The sequence below is a fragment of the Rhinatrema bivittatum genome, chromosome 2, assembly GCF_901001135.1.
Source record: "Rhinatrema bivittatum chromosome 2, aRhiBiv1.1, whole genome shotgun sequence".
Classification (NCBI taxonomy): Eukaryota; Metazoa; Chordata; class Amphibia; order Gymnophiona; family Rhinatrematidae; genus Rhinatrema; species Rhinatrema bivittatum.
The window spans coordinates 455,781,820-455,800,142 of record NC_042616.1 but is presented as its reverse complement, the minus strand read 5'-3'; the positions used below and the strand labels follow the sequence as shown (position 1 = coordinate 455,800,142).

General features: G+C 43.5%; 1 protein-coding gene across 13 annotated transcripts in view; it reads left to right on the top strand.

Annotated features, from left to right (window-relative positions):
• RBFOX2 (RNA binding fox-1 homolog 2) overlaps positions 1-18,323 on the top strand; it is a 932,501-nt gene that overhangs the window by 196,274 nt on the left and 717,904 nt on the right. Inside the window, exon 1 of one of the 13 annotated variants that reach the window (XM_029590394.1) lies at positions 14,875-15,067. The exons of the other annotated variants lie outside the window; for them this stretch is intronic. Within the exon in view, the coding sequence (XP_029446254.1) occupies positions 15,023-15,067 (45 nt within the window). The 5' untranslated portion in view covers positions 14,875-15,022. Of the gene's footprint in view, positions 1-14,874; positions 15,068-18,323 lie in introns of those variants that run through there. 13 annotated transcript variants of the gene reach the window in all.

Here is an 18,323-nt window from a genome sequence, read left to right as displayed (position 1 = left end):
CTCCGTTTGAGCCTCTCCACTCCTGTGATCTCCGCTATTTCACCTGGAAGGTAGTTTTTCTTCTTGCGATCACATCCGCTTGCAGAGTTAGTGAATTATAAGCATTAGTTACCTATCCGCCTTACACTAAAATTCTGCATGACAGGGTAGTGCTCTGCACTCACCCTAAATTTTTGCCGAAGGTAGTGTTGGAATTTCATATTAACCAATCTATTATCCTACCTACCTTTTTTCCCAGACCCCATTCGAACCCAGGAGAACAGGCTCTGCATTCTTTGGACTTCAAACGTGCTTTCTATCTGGACCGCATGTTCGGCCCCCAGGAAATCCACTCAATTGTTTTTCTTTTGATACCATCAATTTGGGAAATCCTGTGGGAAAGCAGACCCTCTCCTCCTGGTTTGCGGAATGCATTTCATTTTGCCACCAGCAAGCAGGCATTCCGCTACAAGGCCGTGTAAAAGCACACTCGGTCAGGGCCATGGCAACATCAGTAGCACACCTCCGTTTGGTGCCGCTTGCTGATATTTGTAAGGCTGCTACCTGGAGTTCTCTCCATTCTTTTGCTTAGAAAAGGCTGGCACACAGGATTCCATCTTTGGCCAGTCCATTCTATGCAATTTGTTTTCAGTTTAACTTCCCAACATCCTTCCACCAACCATTCAGGGTTCAGGATGCCCACCTAACCAAATTTCCACCCATGTTGTGCCTGTTGCACGTCTTTGGGTGCCTTTGGTGCTTTGCTCGGGCATCCTCAGCTTGGTACTCACCCATATGTGAGGACTACCATCCTGCTTGTCCTGTGAGAAAGCAGAGTTGCTTACCTGTAACAGGTGTTCTCACAGGACAGCAGGATGTTAGTCCTCACGAAACCCGCCCGCCACCCACGGAGATGGGTTTGTTTATGTTTTCTCACAGGACAAGCAGGATGGTAGTCCTCACGTATGGGTGACATCACAGGATGTAGCCCAATCACGGAACACTTTTGTCAAAGTTTCCAGAACTTTGACTGACCCCTACTGGGCATGCCCAGCATAGCACTAACCCTGCAGCCAGCAGGGATCCCCCTTCAGTCTTCTTTTTTTCCGCACAGCAGTAGCCTCGCGGTTAAGGAGCTCTGCAGAGATTCCTGACAGGAATTTTCCTCATGGAAATACTAAAGTTAATTTGCCTCACAGGGGTCCCTCCTTTAACTTTTTCAAGCCGCGGTACTCCAGTAAATTTTTTACCCGTTCTCCGCCTATTACCATCGAGTTTGGCCCTCGCGGCCTACTGGCCGTCGACCGTACCACTGCTCAATTTTTGCCATGGCGTCGGGGTGCTGTTGGTGCCCGGACTGTAATCGCACCATGTCCTTCACAGACCCCCATAAAGTCTGTGTAATGTGTCTTGGATGAGAGCACGATGTCTTGACCTGCACCAAATGTGCCCTGATGACACCAAAAGGTCGCAAGGCCAGAATGGAGAAGATGGAACTTCTCTTCTGTGCTCAAACCCTGACTCCGTCCATTGCATCGATGTTGTCAGAACCTGCTCTATCAACTTTGTGCCAGCATCGACCACCAGCCAGTGACTGTCCGGCATCAACGACATCTTGGCCTTCGACACTCTCTACTCCTCCTCAGGACCGAGGGGATCGTAGAGACAAACATCGACCTCGAAAGTCTCGGACCATCGAGGGAGCGAAATCATCGACCTCGCCATCGTCCGAGCTGCCGTCGAAGAAACCCCGTCCAGAAAAGGCACCGACCTTTTCGGCGACCGGGTCACCGGAGCAACCCTCACCCGACAGGATATCGGGAGCCGCGACTCCGCCCTTTAACGGTGGTCCCTCCAGCTATGCCTTGCCTCCTTCTTCTGTTCTGGAGCTGGGGCTGCTTGCTCCAGGTCTCCAAGAAGAACTGGACCGGATGGTTCAGGGAGGCCATCGACAAGGCGATTGCAACGACTCTAGGTTCCTCCGACACCGGGTATACGATTGTGGAACCGCCCCCGACCCGATTCCGGCAGCGTTGGCACCGCTGCTCTCTAGGATGGAAGTGCTATTTGCTGCTTTTCCTCCGTGGACCCCGGGTCACCGATGGCTCCGGGGTCCTCCCCGCTGACTCTGTCATCGGGAGGAGAAACACCGTTCCACATCCTTCCATCGGGAGTTCTACCTCAGCCATTGATGCCGATACGTCCATCACCACCGGTCCAGCCATCGTGCCGATACGCCGGTCGGCACCACTGAGCCATCCATCGATGCCTGCGCTTGTGCCTTCGATGCCTTCATTGGTGCCTCCAATTATTCCTTCGAAGCCTAGACCAGGACCCTCGGGAATCCCACCACCCCGTCTTCCTCTAGTTCCTAGAGGGGCAGGTGCTGTTCCCTATAATACCTGGAATGATGATTCCTCCCCAGACACCGATGATGTGCCTTCACCACCTTTACCCACTGAAAGTAGATAGCATTCTCCCCCAGAGTACCCTTCCTTTATAAATTTTGTGAAGGAAATGTCTGAATTGGTTCCCTTCCAATTACAGACTGAACAGGATGATAGACATCAGATGATGGAGTTGTTACAATTCCTGGATGCTCCCAAGGAAATAACCTCCATCCTTATCCACCAGGTTCTTCTGGATCTCCTCAAGAACTGGGAACATCTTGGCTCCATTGCTCCAGTCCACAGAAAAGCTGACACTACCTATTTGGTGCAGTCAGCTCCGGGTTTTCAGAAACCACAATTGGATCACCAATCTGTAGTGGTAGAATCTGCACAGAAAAGAGCAAAGAGATCAAAGCCTCACACTTCTTTTCCCCCTGGCAAGGAACAGAAGTTTCTAGATGCCATTGGTTGCCGTGTCTTCCAAGGATCAATGCTTATCTCCCGAATTGCCACTTATCAGCTCTATATGACCCAATATAATAGGGTCATTTTTAAGCAGATACAAGATTTCACAGACTCACTGCCTCAGCAATTTCAGGATGAGCTCCAAACCTTAGTAAACAAGGGTTTTGAGGCAGGCAAGCATGAGATCAGATCATCTTATGATATCATCGACACTGCTACTAGGGTATCTGCAGCCGCTATTTCGGCAACGAGATGGGCCTGGCTCAAATCTTCGGACCTTCACCCTGAGGTACAAGACAGGTTATCCGACCTACCCTGTGTAGGAGATAATCTGTTTGGTGAACAGATTCAATGGGTTGTGGCAGAACTTAAGGACCATCATGAGACCCTAAGACAGTTCTCTCTGATGCCTTCTGACTATTCTTCTAAACAGCCCTTCCGAAAGGACTCTAAGTCATTCTTCCGCCCGAAGAAGTCCTACCCGCCACCAACCAGATTCCGTTGTATGAGACCTTTTCAAAAAGCCCAGTCTTGTCAGACACGAAAACAAAAACTGAAGCAGGACCTCAACCAGGTCCTGTTTCATGTTTTTGACTTCTACCTAGAGAGCAGCCGCCAGCTTCCATTACCTCACATACCACTTCAACAACATATGGCACTCAATCTCCTCAGACCAATGGGTATTGGCGATAATTGCTCAGGATTACCATCTGAACTTTCTTTCCGTGCCACCGGACTCCCCACCTCTACCAACGTAGAGAACATCTGATCACTCCATCCTTCTGGATCAGGTCTCCCTCCTTCTTCAGTCCAAGGCATTAGAACTCATCCTATTCTGGACCTACGGGCCCTCAACAAGTACTTCCAGCGAGAGAAATTCAAAATGGTAACCTTAGGCTCACTTCTTCCTCTTCTACAAAGAGGAGACTGGCTCTGCTGTCTTCACCTCCAGTACGCATACACTCATATTGCGATAACTCCATCTCATCGCAAATACCTGAGGTTTCTAGTAGGTCCCAAGCACTATCAATACCGAGTGGTTCCATTCAGCCTGGCATCTGCGCCACGAGTCTTCACAAAATGCATCGTGGTAGTTGCAGCCGTCCTCAGGACTCAAGGTGTTCACGTCTACCCCTATCTAGACGATTGGTTAATTAGGGCTCCCACTCAGTAAGCTGCTTTGTCGTCCCTCAATCTAACTTTACACAGTTTAATTTCATTAGGATTTCTCGTCAACTACGACAAATCCTACTTAGTCCCATCTCAAACCTTGTCGTTCATTGGGGCAGACTTGGACACCTTGCAGGAAAAGGCTTTTCTGCCTCGACAGCGAGCTCTCACCATCGTGTCTCTTGCGCACCAGCTGCAGTCTCAACACTCCGCGACTGCACGCCACTTTCTCATCCTCCTCGGACACATGGCGTTCTCAGTTCAGGTCACACCAATGGCCCATTTGGCCATGAGAGCCATGCAGTGGACTCTAAGATCTCAATGGACTCAAAGCATTCAGCCCCTGTCGACCATTGTCCACATAACCGACTCACTCCGTCAGTCTCTTGCCTGGTGGAAAAATCAGATCAATCTCCTCCAAGGCTTGCTCTTTCACGCTCCAGACACTCAATTAACTCTCACCACCGATACTTCAAACTTCGGCTGGGGAGCCCAAGTGGGCAATCTGCAGATACAAGGATCTTGGTCTCCAGAGGAAGCCAAACACCAAATAAATTTCCTGGAGCTTCGAGCAGTCAGATATACCCTCAGGGCATTTCAGGATCACCTCTCATATCAAGTTATCCTCATCCAGACAGACAACCAGGTGGCCATGTGGTACATCAACAAACAGGGAGGCACGGGCTCCTTCCTTCTGTGTCAGGAAGCTGCACAGATATGGGCGGAAGCTCTCTCCCATTCGATGTACCTCAGGGCACCTACTTTTGCTGGAAGTGGACAGTGTGTTGGCAGACAAGCTGAGTCGTATCTTTCAACCGCACGAGTGGTCTCTCAACCCCTCAGTAGTGAACTCCATCTTCCAACAGTGGGGATAACCTCAGATAGACCTCTTTGCGTCTCCTCAAAACCGCAGTAGAGAACTTCTGCTCTCTCATTCGCAGCAAACACTCTCAGCCCAGAGACGCATTCTCCCTCTCGTGGGCAACCGGTCTACTTTATGCATTCCCTCCACTTCCTCTTCTCTCGAAGACTCTCGTGAAGTTACGTCAGGACAAGGGAACTATGATCCTGATAGCACCTCACTGCTACGCCAAGTGTGGTTTCCAATACTTCAGGATCTCTCCATTCGCAAGCACATTCCCTTAGGAAAGGACCCATTTCTGATCACTCAAAATGACGGGTACTTCCGCCACCCCAATCATCAAGCCTTGTCCCTGACGGCATGGATGTTGAAAGGTTAATCCTTCAACCACTTAACCTTTCTGAGCCAGTTTCCCGTGTCCTGATTGCTTCACGGAAGCCTTCCACGAGAAAATCTTACTCTTACAAATGGAGCAGGTTTACGCCATGGTGCTCTTCTTAGTCCCTTGACCCCTTTACCTGTCCTATCACAAAGTTTTTGGATTATCTCTGGCACTTATCAGAGTCAGGTCTAAAAACTTCTTCCATCAGAATGCATGTCAGTGCGGTAGCCGCCTTCCATAAAGGTGTCGGGGATGTACCCATATCAGTTCAACCCCTTGTAACACATTTTCTGAAGGGCTTGTTTCACCTCAAGCCTCCACTGCGTCCTCCGGCCCCTTCTTGGGACCTCAATCTGGTTTTGGGTTGGCTCATGAAATCACCATTCGAGCCTCTTCAATCCAGTGATCTTTGCTATCTCACATGGAAAGTGATTTTCCTTCTGGCACTCAGTTCGGCTCGCAGATTTAGTGAATTACAGGCTCTAGTTACCTATCCGCCTTAAACTAAACTTCTGCAGGACCGGGCAGTACTCCGCACTCACCCTAAATTTTTGCCTAAGGTAGTTTCGGACTTTCATCTCAATCAGTCCATTATACTACCTACCTTTTTTCCCAGGCCCCATTCCAATCCAGGAGAGCAGGCTCTGCATACCCTTGACTGTAAACTGGCTGTAGCATTCTACCTAGACCGAACAGCTGCCCACAGGGAAAGCACTCAACTGTTTGTCTCTTTCCATCCTAACAAGTTAGGGCAGCTTGTGGGTAAGCAGACTCTCTCCTCCTGGTTGGTGGACTGCATGTCCTTTTGCTATCAGCAAGCGGGCATTCCATTTCAATACCATGCTAAAGCACACTCTGTGAGGGCCATGGCTACTTCAGTAGCACACTTACGATCGGTGCCGTTCCTGACATTTGCAGGGCTGCCACCTGGAGTTCTCTCCACACCTTTGCAGCCCACTATTGCTTGGACAAGGTCAGAAGACAAGATTCCATCTTCGGCCAGTCTGTCCTTCGTAACCTATTTACAACGTGACATACCAACACCCTTCTGCCTGCCCATTAGGGTTCAGGATGCCCTCGGCCAAATTTTTATCCCAGTCCTAGTGCCTTGCACACCTGGGTAAATTTGGCACATTTATCAGACATCCTCAGTTCGGTACTCACCCATATCTGAGGACTACCATCCTGCTAGGCTGTGAGAAAGCAAATGTTGCTTACCTGTAACAGGTGTTCTCACAGGACAGCAGGATGTTAGTCCTCACGAAACCCGCCTGCTGCCCCGCGGTGTTCGGTTTGTAATATTTTCTTATTTTATTTTTCAGCACTATCTGTAGCTTTTAAACAAGACTGAAGGGAGACCCCTGCTGGCTGCAAGGTTAGTGCCATGCTGGGCATGCCCAGTAGGGGCCAGTCAAAGTTCTGGAAACTTTGACAAAAGTGTTCCGTGATTGGGCTCCATCCTGTGATGTCACCCATATGTGAGGGCTAACATCCTGCTGTCCTGTGAGAACACCTGTTACAGGTAAGCAAGTCTGCTTTCTAGAAAGCAATGGAAGATTTTGTCCATTTGTCACTGAGCATTGACACATGGCCTATGTGTGAGGCTGCTGAACTGTGGTTTCCAGATAATACCCATTGCAGGTATGCAACTTTACTTTGCTTTTTTTTTTTCATTTACTGTTGTCAGTACAGTGGACAATTGACTGACAATTTCGTTCACTAAAATCCTAGCATTTCAAGATTGCAAAATTATACAGAATCCCAGGATTAAATTCACTAGATCTTAGTGCTCTGTTCTGCCTATTGAGATGCCATCTATATTTGGGCAGTGGAGAGTCTTCCACTTGTTTTAGCTGAATGCAGGTTCAGGTTTAGGGGTAGTTCAGTCTGTGAATGCCACAAAAACTGTTTTTAAATGGAAATGTTGATTCATAGTCTTCTTTGGAGGAAATCCCATATCAGCAAGGAGCAGCTACATCAAGCTGGAGAGCTCCTTGTCTTTATCAAAGAAGAGATTTTAATTGAAATAGCCCTCACTTTGCAGAGCAGAGCATAGGATCAGCAAGTGAGTGTGAGCTGTACCAGTGCTGTTTTATCTCTTCTGTACCATGTTACCAGTAATTGCTACTTTAAATCAAATGTGTTCTTGCAGGTGGGGGGAGAGATTACAGATGCAAAGTGGGAAATGGTGGAGGAAGGGCAAGGATCCAGTCCTAGTGAGGGGAGCGTTATTCTGCTGCAGTGCTGATTAGAAGAAAGAGGGAGAGAGGGAACCACGTGTGTTATTGTAAAGGCAGGATGCATTTGGATCAGAGCCAGACACTCAGACCAGAGAATGTTTATCACAAGTCAAGATGACTGGAATGCTCAATACTGTCCAGTTCTGTATGCTTAGTACAAAGTTGTCCTCTCCTCCTCCTATTTTTGCATACTGATTATAGCCTTTTTCATTTTAATTTTCTTTATCTGCAAGCCTCTCTGCATTCTCATTTTTGTCTGAATCTTGTTATTGAGCCGTGATGTGTAACCTTTGGTATTTCCTCCATTTCCTTCTGCATACAGGCCTATTACTAATGGGTGGTGTCCTTGGCTGAAAGTAGATTACAGGTTCCTTGAGAATTGCATCCAAAACCTAGGCATCACCATGAGAGCATTAGTTGAGTCCCCAGACCATGTAACTTGGCGTTTAATTTTACCATCGCTATATTAGACATTATAATGGTTGTCTACTTGTTTTGGAGTACTGTGAAGACTTGCAGTTTTTCGTTTGGCGCAAGTCCAGGATTCTTGGTTGTGTGCAGATCTGAGCCACAGCAGAGTAACCTTTCCTGCCTATTTCCTGTGAGTGTATGCTACATAGTAATGGCAAGATACAAATTTTCTGGCTGAAAGACATATAGAAAGAAAAGTAGTAAAAACAGCAAATCACAAATCTACTAGCTACTAATAATTAGGGTTCCTTGTTTCTGTGATGCTATGGTGTTTGCTCTAGAATTTTCCTTTGGCTGTGGATTTGGGGCTTCTTTGTCTTTTAGATAAGATCCAAGAATAGGGTCTGAGTATGAGCAAAGGATTGACCCTTCTTGGCCTTTTGGCTGAGATTGAGAATTTGTATAATATGGTGAGGTTAACATTATACCATCCAACCCAATTAGGAAAACAATACAACCATTGCCAAAGAAGGATAAAACATACTGTTAATTATAAAATTAGTGCCACCTGTGCTAAATCCCTCTTGTATTCTTTGGCACTGGCCTGCCTCTGACTGCAATAATTTTTGCACATCCCCTCCCCCTATTACTGCTATTACTCATGCTTCTTTCCTCCAATTTCAACTCCCCCCCCCCCCCCCTTATAGCTTACATTGGTCTCTGTGCCATCACTGCTCTTTTCTGTTTCTGCTGCTGCTGTTGCTGTCTTCTGGTTGCCTTCCCATCCCCACAGCTGCTGCTTTCTTTGGTTGCCACATCTAATTTGTCCTCTTCCCTCCACCCATCACTGCTACAATCCACATCCCCCTCCAGCATTTTCTATGCCGTGTTTCTGATCTCATCTTGTTATTGCTGTCTTCTGGTCCTCTTCCTCCTACTGCTTTTGCTGCTCTCCTTTGGGCCTCAGTCACTTCCTCTGGCTCCCTCACCATCACTAGCACTACTGCACTCCCCAGTTTCCCCCCATTTCACTGATTTCTCTGCTGTAATCTAGTCTCACCCTGTCAGTGTTCTACTCTGGTCCTTTGCCTCTTCTGCTTTTGCTGCTTTCTTTTGATTATCTCCCACCTGCTCCCTCTCAACTACTTTCTTTGCTCTCCTTTGGGTCCCTCTACTCCACCCCTCCTCAGCACCAGTACTGCAGTTCTCTGATCCTGTCTCCCCTACAGCTGCTCTTCAGTAAACCATCGCACACTGCAGCTCTTCACCTCTGATTCAGCCTCCATTTTTTGAGATCAGCATAATAAAGCTATATAGTGAAAACAGTAACTATGGATGTGCATTTTTTTGTTTCATTATTTTATGTGCATAAGTAACAAACAAAACTTAAAAACACAATGAAAAAAAAAAAAGAAAAACAAAATGAAACATTTTTTTCCATGCATAGATGAGCAGTAACTACTATTCTGGAAACAAAGTTACTGTGAACCACATGTGTGCTACAGTAAGCCTAGACAACTAATGGTGGTAGAGGTGCATGCAAGAAGTGGCAACAGATGGCTGGAAGAGAGGTTTGGTGGGAGTAAAATAGAAGAGAGAGAAGGGATGGAGATAGGAAAAAGAAAAAAATGAGACAGGTTTTGTAATGAAACAGGAGGTGAGAGGAGGGCTGGAATGGGAGAATAGAGGGGAGAGGTAAAAGAATGAGAGAAAATAAGGAGCTGAGAGGAGGCAGAGGTGAGAAACGGGAGGGAGAGGAAAGATTGGTTTATAAAGGCAGGCAGGGGAGAAGAAAAGACAACTTTGGAAAGGGAAGAGACTAAAAAGATGTAAGATAATGAAGTAAAGTAAAGAAGGAAAACGGGGTTAGATAACATAAAATAAAAAAATTCATATATACTAAAAATGATTTGCCATCTCTTGTGAAATATTAACAATTTGAAATAGTCACCAAAATGTCTTTGTACATTAAGTAACATAAATGTATGTATATTGGATAGGCCCAGTACCTGAGTCAGTTTTTGACTATGATCTCTTGCTCATCAAGCCAACTGAGAAAGTGTTCACTTCTACTAACAAGAGAAGATCATAGTCATCATGCAATACATCTACTGGTTGGAGTTAGTACCACTGATTGCAGCTACCATCTGAGGTCTGTCACTGTAATGACTTAAATTGGGAGAGCATATAAAATAGGGGGAAAAAAATCTTCAGGTAGTTGCGATTGAAGGCTCATGGTGCCTGATCGTAGCCCTGATTCCAATTGAACTACAAGTGTAAAGGAGTAGGAAGAAACTAATGGTTGAAAAAAAAATGCACATTTATAAATATGGACCTCAGCATTGCCACAGAATCCCAAAAGAGTATGTTGTAGAAGTTTCTAATCTTTGCTACAGAATCTATCCATGAACTCTGTGGCAGTAGACTAGGGGGTCTCACTAATAACAGACAGGGTGATACAGAAACGTGTGTTCAGCCAAACACGCAGGTTTACCTGTGCTTGAACACTCATTTTATGAGTGTAAACCTTACTGCCGATGCAACCTTAAGGAGTTTTATGCTCACAAAATGAGCATTCAAAAATTTGCGATCAGCTTAGCACCCTCGCTTAGAAATTCCATATTAATGAGGACATTAAGTATGTCCTTCCGATACAAGGAGGTGTGTTGGTGGAACACACACTACTTTCTTTTTTTTTAACACTGGAAACTTTAGGTCTGGTCAGAAGTAGAGTAAAGTTTCCAGCATTGGTATCTGGCAATAGATGGGCAAAAAAACAAAACATTTTTCCAAGACTGGCCAGATAAGTATGGATTTATCCGTATTTATCCAGATTTTTTGCCCATCCACTTATCCAGATAAGTGCTGGAAGTTGTCATCGGCCTGACTGTTCTGGTGGTGGCTCCCTCATTCCCCCTTCTCTCCAAAGTTAAAATGTGCATTCAGCCTGTGCTGAATGCATGTTTTAACTCATCAAATGCACAATTTAACTCCCGATGCTTAACATATCAGATTTTTGCATCTGGAGTTTAATAAAGAAAATGTAATCTGTGTGTTGAAAAACTTTGTGCTAGATTTTAGCACACAGTTTTAATGCACAGATTATTGCATTGGCCTGATAGAGATAATGTTAGTCTGAGTCTGTTCTTTTCCATCTACCTGCACTGAGGTGTGTACTGGTTTGTGATGATCAAGAGGCAGGCCAGAAAGCCTTCCAGTTTCATTTGTAAAACCATATACCTTGTGATCCTTTATGAATAATATTGGATCAGCCTTATCTGAATCTCTACATAAATCTGACCCCGTAATACCACTAAACTCTAGGAACTGTGGCTTGGATGATCTTAGTTGGTGGCATATCCAAGAACTTAATCATTCTCAGCATCAAGAGCTCTTTTCTCTGAATAAAATATCATCTTCCATCTAACCTTTTCAATTAAGTTGTGGCCAAAATAATTTTTACATTTGTGCTAAAATGGGCCTTGATAGTATTAGCTCAAGACAATTGCTAATAAGTCAGTAAGCCCCTGTCTGGGTCGATAGTTAATCACTTAGACTGATGGCGGCAGGCTATAATTTCACCGTTTCACTGTGGCTGAACTTGAGTGCTGATGTCTGGTGCAATAATTAAGGAGGGCAGCAGCCATAAAGTCATGTGATGGCACTAAATAGATTCCAGGAACTGAGGGGTTGCTGGACAGTGGGCTGACTTCCAGGGTCTTCCCGCCTCAGCACTTGAGCACTATAGTATTACACACAAGATGGAAAAAAGTGCAGATCTAAAACACAAGGCTTCAAATAATTCCTTCAGAATATGTCCTTATTTCTTCTTGTAGTAAATAGTTTGGTTTTGTAAAATACCTATTATCGAAGGAGATCCCGAATTATTTTACTAATAGCACACATTTAAAACAACCCTGCAGTCATTTACTTTAGTTTGTTCAGTACTTAACAGGCTCCACAGAGAAGAGGAAAAGTGGGTAAGGTTATTTTTAACCAATTACAACACGATGAATGAAAGCTCAAGGAGGGTAGTGATTTATGCTAGATCACACCGTAAATAGCAAAGAAGATATTTTTAAGGGTACATTTCTGAATTACTTTTCATATCCAGCATTTGTAAATAAGTCTGCAACACATAACACTATGGCACTTAAGGCATGGGAAAATCATGGTGACCTAAAATATTCTCACTGTTCAGTTAATTCTGTTAGTTCTGCTCAAAAGCTGCTTAATAAACTCCTGTGATGAAACCAGTACTTTGCTGAAGAGCAAAGTACAAATGCACTAGCAATTGGCTCAGACAGAGACCAAATACTTCAATAAATCTCACTGCACAGAATGAGATCAGGGTTGAATACAGGATATGGATTAGAATCTAGAATTTTAAACCTTTTGGTAAGTCCCCCTCCCCCCCACCATCTTCAGACCAGTCTGAGTCTCTGTGCCTCACTTTACTTTGCTATGCTGTGCTATTTGACCATCTATTTTGGTTCTATAAAATCATTCAGCTTTTTCTGAAAAGATTCAGTTGTATCAGCGGCTTTGTTTTCAGATACTAGTATAGCTTACATGGCCGTACATTGTCTACTACCAGAATGTTACCACATACTGTGCCAAGTGGTGCATCTGTAGAACTGCATAAAAATCCTAGTTTCATTGTCATTTTTTCAGCTTTAGTAGGCTTTAATCCTGAATATGTACGGGCATATATCCCACGTACACAAATGATTGAGTTGTGTTATCACATATCACAGGATTAAAGTACTGATTTTTATCCTCTGCTCTTCTTCTTACCTTATTACTTTCCATATAGAAGCCATCATGCACTGCTTTACTTATTTTCTTCCATATCCCCTCCCACACATAAATCAAGTACAGCAGCAACTTGCCAGAAAGCACGATATAGCCTTGTCCAGAGTCAATTTCAATGCTTGTTTTTGGCCAGTTACTACTGTTATTTCTGTAACAGCAGTACTTGGCTCTTCCCCTTTATGAGTGCTACTTCAGTTGCACTTAGTAGCAGCCCAAGGAGCAGATGCCTAAACTTAAAATCCAGCCAAATTTTCTCCTCTCCCATGTGCATGGGTGGAACCATTTCAACTTGGCCCACTGTTTAGTTGACCAGGTTGTTGCTGTCTGAGAAGTTAGTGTATCTGGGTTTAAAAAAGGATTGGATAAGTTCCTAGAGGATAAATCCATAAACTGTTTGTGATCTATCTAATGTTTGGGTACTTGCCAGGTACTTGTGACTTGGATTGGCCATTGTTGGAAACAGGAACTGGGCTTGATGGACCCTTGGTCTGACCCAGTATGGCATTTCCTATGTTCTTATGAGCTCCTTTAGCCCTCATTTTTCCTTATTTTGAATTGTAAATATAGTTCAGATTTGAAAACCGTTCACAACAGCTGGTTTTGGGAATATAACTCTTAATTGCTGTCGATACCCCTAAATGGTATATCTCGGGATGTAAATATAAAGCAGTGACTAAAAAATGGGATTAAATCCTATATTTGCAGTTGGGAATTTTAGAGTGAAAATATATCCATTATTTCATCCAGTAGATTCACGTACATTGTATTTTGTGCTGAACAGTATAAAATAGTTTTTCATTCATGTTTGATAAGTACACTGAATGGAAAGGCCTACCCTGCCCTGGAGATTTAACATGTTTAAGTAGATGAAGGTTATAAATGCCAAGAGGTACTGAGTTGAGGTATGCCTGATCATAGGTGGAATGAATGAGGCACAAGAATAGGAGTAGGTCTAGAATTGAGAACAGGAAACAGACAAGGTGATACAATGGTTGCAGTGTCAAGACATATTGGAAGGTTTCCCTGAGGAATTTAATCTTCATTGAGAATGTGGATGGGAAGAGCTTGCATATCGTTTGAGAGCTTGTTTCAGAGAAAAGGAGCTATGAAGGAGAAAGTGAGCAGAATGGCTTTATCATTGGTTTCACTGTGTTTTATATTTTCCTGTGCAGTCATTCTGAAATATAAGATTTAAGGGTGAAATAGTTCTAGGTCAATTTTTTTTTTCTTTTTGTTTTCTTAGCTCTAAATATTCTCAAGTTACTGAATTGGACCTTCGATTCTGGCTAAAAGCAGCTTTGAAACCTGTTGCCCTTTGTCATCTTTGTGTGGGTCAGTCAAAACCCTGCACCTGTCTATGTCCATTATTTACCATAGGCTTCCTATTATAGGACCCCTGAGGGAGAGGTGGTGAGGGATCAGCAACTGACCCTCTATAACAGTTGTACATATTTAATCCCTATAAGTTTGATTGGGACAGCTGAGGGAGATGGGTGCACCCTGTGTATGAGATCTTGTTCTGTTCTCCCTCTGTCCCTCTCATTGAATATCCTAACATCTCCTGGCTGCTTTTGTACCCTGGAAAGGAAGGATGGTTTTAAGCAGAGGGAGATGAGAAGACTTAGACAGTGGGCTGAAGTTATACATTTAGAGAATCCATTCCTGCAAATAACAGGCCCCTCCTTCCTCTTCACTGCCAAATGTCTTCTTTTTCTATTCTAATCCTCCACCTGCCCCTCAATGTCCCAGGCAATGAGAAGGATCCTAGTAAATTGACTTGCTTGTCTTTTGCTAACCTTGATTGGCGTGCTTTACTCTGATGCACCTCTGCAGTTAAGCAATCTTGCCTGCTTTCCCCAAAATCCATTTTCTTTGGGGCTGACTTCTAGTTTACTGCCTTCTACCAGCTGCATCCCTTCGCTTCTCTCTATCTGCTTGGTACTGCAGACGGAACATTGGTTGTTTGAGAGAAGCAGAGAGATACAGATTCTTAATGCAGCCTTCTGGAAAGCTTGAAATCTGGCACGAGTCCACTTTGCTGTTCTAAGTTGAGCTGAGCCCTGAGCTGCAGAGAAGCTACGAAGGCTGTGTGGGTCAGGCGGTGTTGGATTGTACTGTGTACGGGTGTATGTGTATGTGGGGGTGTGTTTGAACAAGCGAACCTCACTTGGATTAAGCTTCTGGTATTTCCTGGGGCACGAGTGTACCTGATTCCATTGCACAGATTCACCTCCACACCTCCCCATTCCTTGTGAAAAGGTGCTGCAGTGGGGGAACGTCCAGGGCATCAAGTGCAGTCTCTTAAATCATGTTTGGCGTTTATTGCATGGACTATCCATACCCCATGGTTCAGGTAAGATGGAACCTTTAGCCATCAGACTGACTCTGTCCTCTTACCTCCTGCATAACTCATGGTTGCTAGAATTGTTACACTACTTAGGGAGGAACAATAACTTTTTTCTTCTTTTCTTGTTTGACTTCAGTTCTGAACTGCTTAACAATAGCTTGTTTTTTATTTTAATTCATGTTTTGTTTTTAAACAGCTTGGTTTCCTTGTGACTTGTCTCCTTGTTTGGGCCTCACAGTGAAATTTCAGTTTAGGGACTTTAAGCCTAATAATGGAGGAGTCCTGGAATCTTACACCTAGGCTACCATGAGATTCTAGGTTAAATTAACATCTTGTCCCAAGCATCTGACAGCATTAGACTGTTGCTTTAAAAATTGCCAGATCTTCTCTCAGCCTTTTGAGAGAGGATTGTGGTACATAAATATTTTCCCAATCAGAGCTTAATTTAACAGGAAATTTTATTTTATTGTTAACATACAGCTACCCAAATGCACAGACCTTATCAAAGCTCCTCTAGCCCCCTTTCTTTGGCTAAGCAATAACTAGAAAATAACTGTGTTTCAGTTGCACAGGAAGAGACAGTCTGCCTTCTGCATTAATTAAAATAAAACACACAGAGCACATGAATTTTTTTGTATTAGGGAAAGGTTTAGGACTCCTGCTTCATGTCAGGTCTGTCCGTTGATGTGTTTATTAAGCTACTGTGAGCTTAATTAACCACACCTTAGCAGGTAAGAACTCTTTAGCTGTATCTATGCAGTTATAAAACACAGAGGTTTCAAATTAAGCTCATTATATAAGCTAGAATGGCTGATTGCCGCACAAAGATATTCCTTAAATCTTATGGTGGATTTTTCTTTGTGAAATTGTCATTTGTATTTTTTGTGCTTCTCATATGTCCTGAGTGTCTCTGTTCACCCAAGTTTGTGGTTTAGAAAATTTGTCAAACAAATATTTGATAAGCTTGACAATTAAGATTATTACAAGTCCTGTGTGATTCAGAGGCCTTATGTACTGTAGAAAAACCCAATTAACTGCTTTTCATGAATTGTAAGACTGTCTCCTTCCTTTAGTATTGCATAGTTCTTTATAAGCTTTATTTCAATATGTGTGAACCTCATTATTAATTTCTTGATATACAAAATTTTGATGATGCTAGCATTTGGAATTAGGTAGAGGATGCTCTGATCATGTCAGCCTGAACTAAGGGCAAGAATCTAGAATTGATTGCCCATATGTTGATCGCCATACTGTGTCATTTAAACAAGGTCAAAACAATTGACATGACTGAATTTCATAGGATAAATAGCAATAGTTCATTTATTGTGTAGCGCTTTTACATTTATAAGGTAATAAAGAATATCTTATGCAAATTGTATGTTGGCAGGAGTCAGTGGCAGAAAGCCTACAATATGGCTCAAACAGAGAAGCAAAATGTGCCCTCAATAACTGCTCTGCTGAACCAGTGGCCACTGTTGTAGTGCTCTTCTGAGCTAGTAGATGGGTATAGAGTTAATAGCAAGGATAAAAGGTGATATTCATCACCTACAAATATACAACAAGAACAACACATCACTACTTAGAATATTCACTTCATTCTTCACTTAAAACATGAACAGAAGAATATTTACGCAGAAGAATGCTAGTCTGAGAATTCTGAGCATACTTAGGGTTCTGCCTTAATATTTAGACATCGTGGCAAGAACCAGAAAATGTGACCAAATTGGTCAGAAGATGTTGCAGGAAAGAGAGGTGAGTTAGCTTTTGCGATTTAGAAGTGACTATGTAGTAGTGCTATAAGTAAGGTAGGTGGTTAGACCTGTTGCCGTGAAAACTTGGCTCAGGGTATAAAAGTTGGTCTGTAATTGATTTAAAATAGGGAAGTTAAATTAGTATGTTCCTTACTTTAGAGATGCTTGGGATTGAGTGGGTGGGGGCTATTAATGTGAAGGAAGTGGCTTATTTATTTTTAGAAATGCAGAGCAGGTGGGAGGTAACTAGATATATCTGCTGATTGTAATATGATGTAATACGGAGGTAATGATGAATGTTGTATCAGAGATAGAGTAGGTGGGTGGGAACATGGAGGTGGTGAGGTATTATGTTTTGCTGCATTTTATGTTAATTTTATTTTTGTTTTTAATGTATCTACATTACTTTGGAAATTTTTATTGTAAAAATTGGAAGGTGATGAACAAATTTTTATAAATATCATGAGTGAGTCCTTACTGTATGCCTTTTTAGCCTGGCAGTTTTCTCTTGCATTTTTGGACTTCCAGCTCAGTCAAAGCTAGCCTCCATTAAGTAAGAGCTCCATAAACATTTACAGCTACTTGGGTTTTCCCCCTTATTTTTATATCCCCTTTCCAACTCAGCCCATTTGTTATGGTGGCAACCATTGATTGGTGGCCAATCACCAGGGCTACTTTCAGAATTCTGCCCTAAGTTCAGTTATGAGATTTCACCATTATGCAATAACTGGGACTTGAGGGGCTACATATACTGCTTCCACAACATTCCTAGCCCCAGTTGGCCCAAGAAACAGAATACCTGATCTCAGAATTTAATCCAGGTTTTCCAAATGGCAGTGCACAGCATTGTTGTGGCGCCACTGGACCACCTCATGTTTGTGTTTTAATATCTTGATAAGCCTGGGAATCCAAAACACATGTCCTGTGTATAAGTAGATGCAAGATATATATGTGTGGGTAAGGTTTTCCTCAAAGGACAAATAAAATGGCGGTTCTCACATGTGGGTAATATCATTCAATGGAGTCTGGGCTGAAAAACTTAAGTTACAGTTTCTAGAACTTTGTGCCTCACTGAGCATGCCATGTGTCCACATGGGTATCCCACAGTTGTTCTTTTTTCCACAGAGCCCATAGATAGCTTCTTTTTTTTTTTTAACCTCACTGCTCCTGTATCAAGGCCTTCAGGGTTTTCTGACTGCAGAATCATTCATTGCAGGGCCAAGCAATTGTCTTTCCCGCCTGTTCCCTAAGGTAGGTGTTTTAGTGATTTTTGTTCCACAGCAATGCACCATTGATGCCTGGTGGGTATTTGTCCACTGTTGCCATCATTTGATTTTGCTTTGGTCCTAGTCAAACTTGTCTAGCAGGTTTCAGCGATGCTCCAGTGCAGCAGCATGTATTCCCATGATAGATGTATCTTGTGCCTGGGAGCAATGTATGACTTCCATGACTGTTGCAAATGTGTGACCATGACCCAGAAGTGCTGCTAGTTCCTTTTGGAACTAATGGAA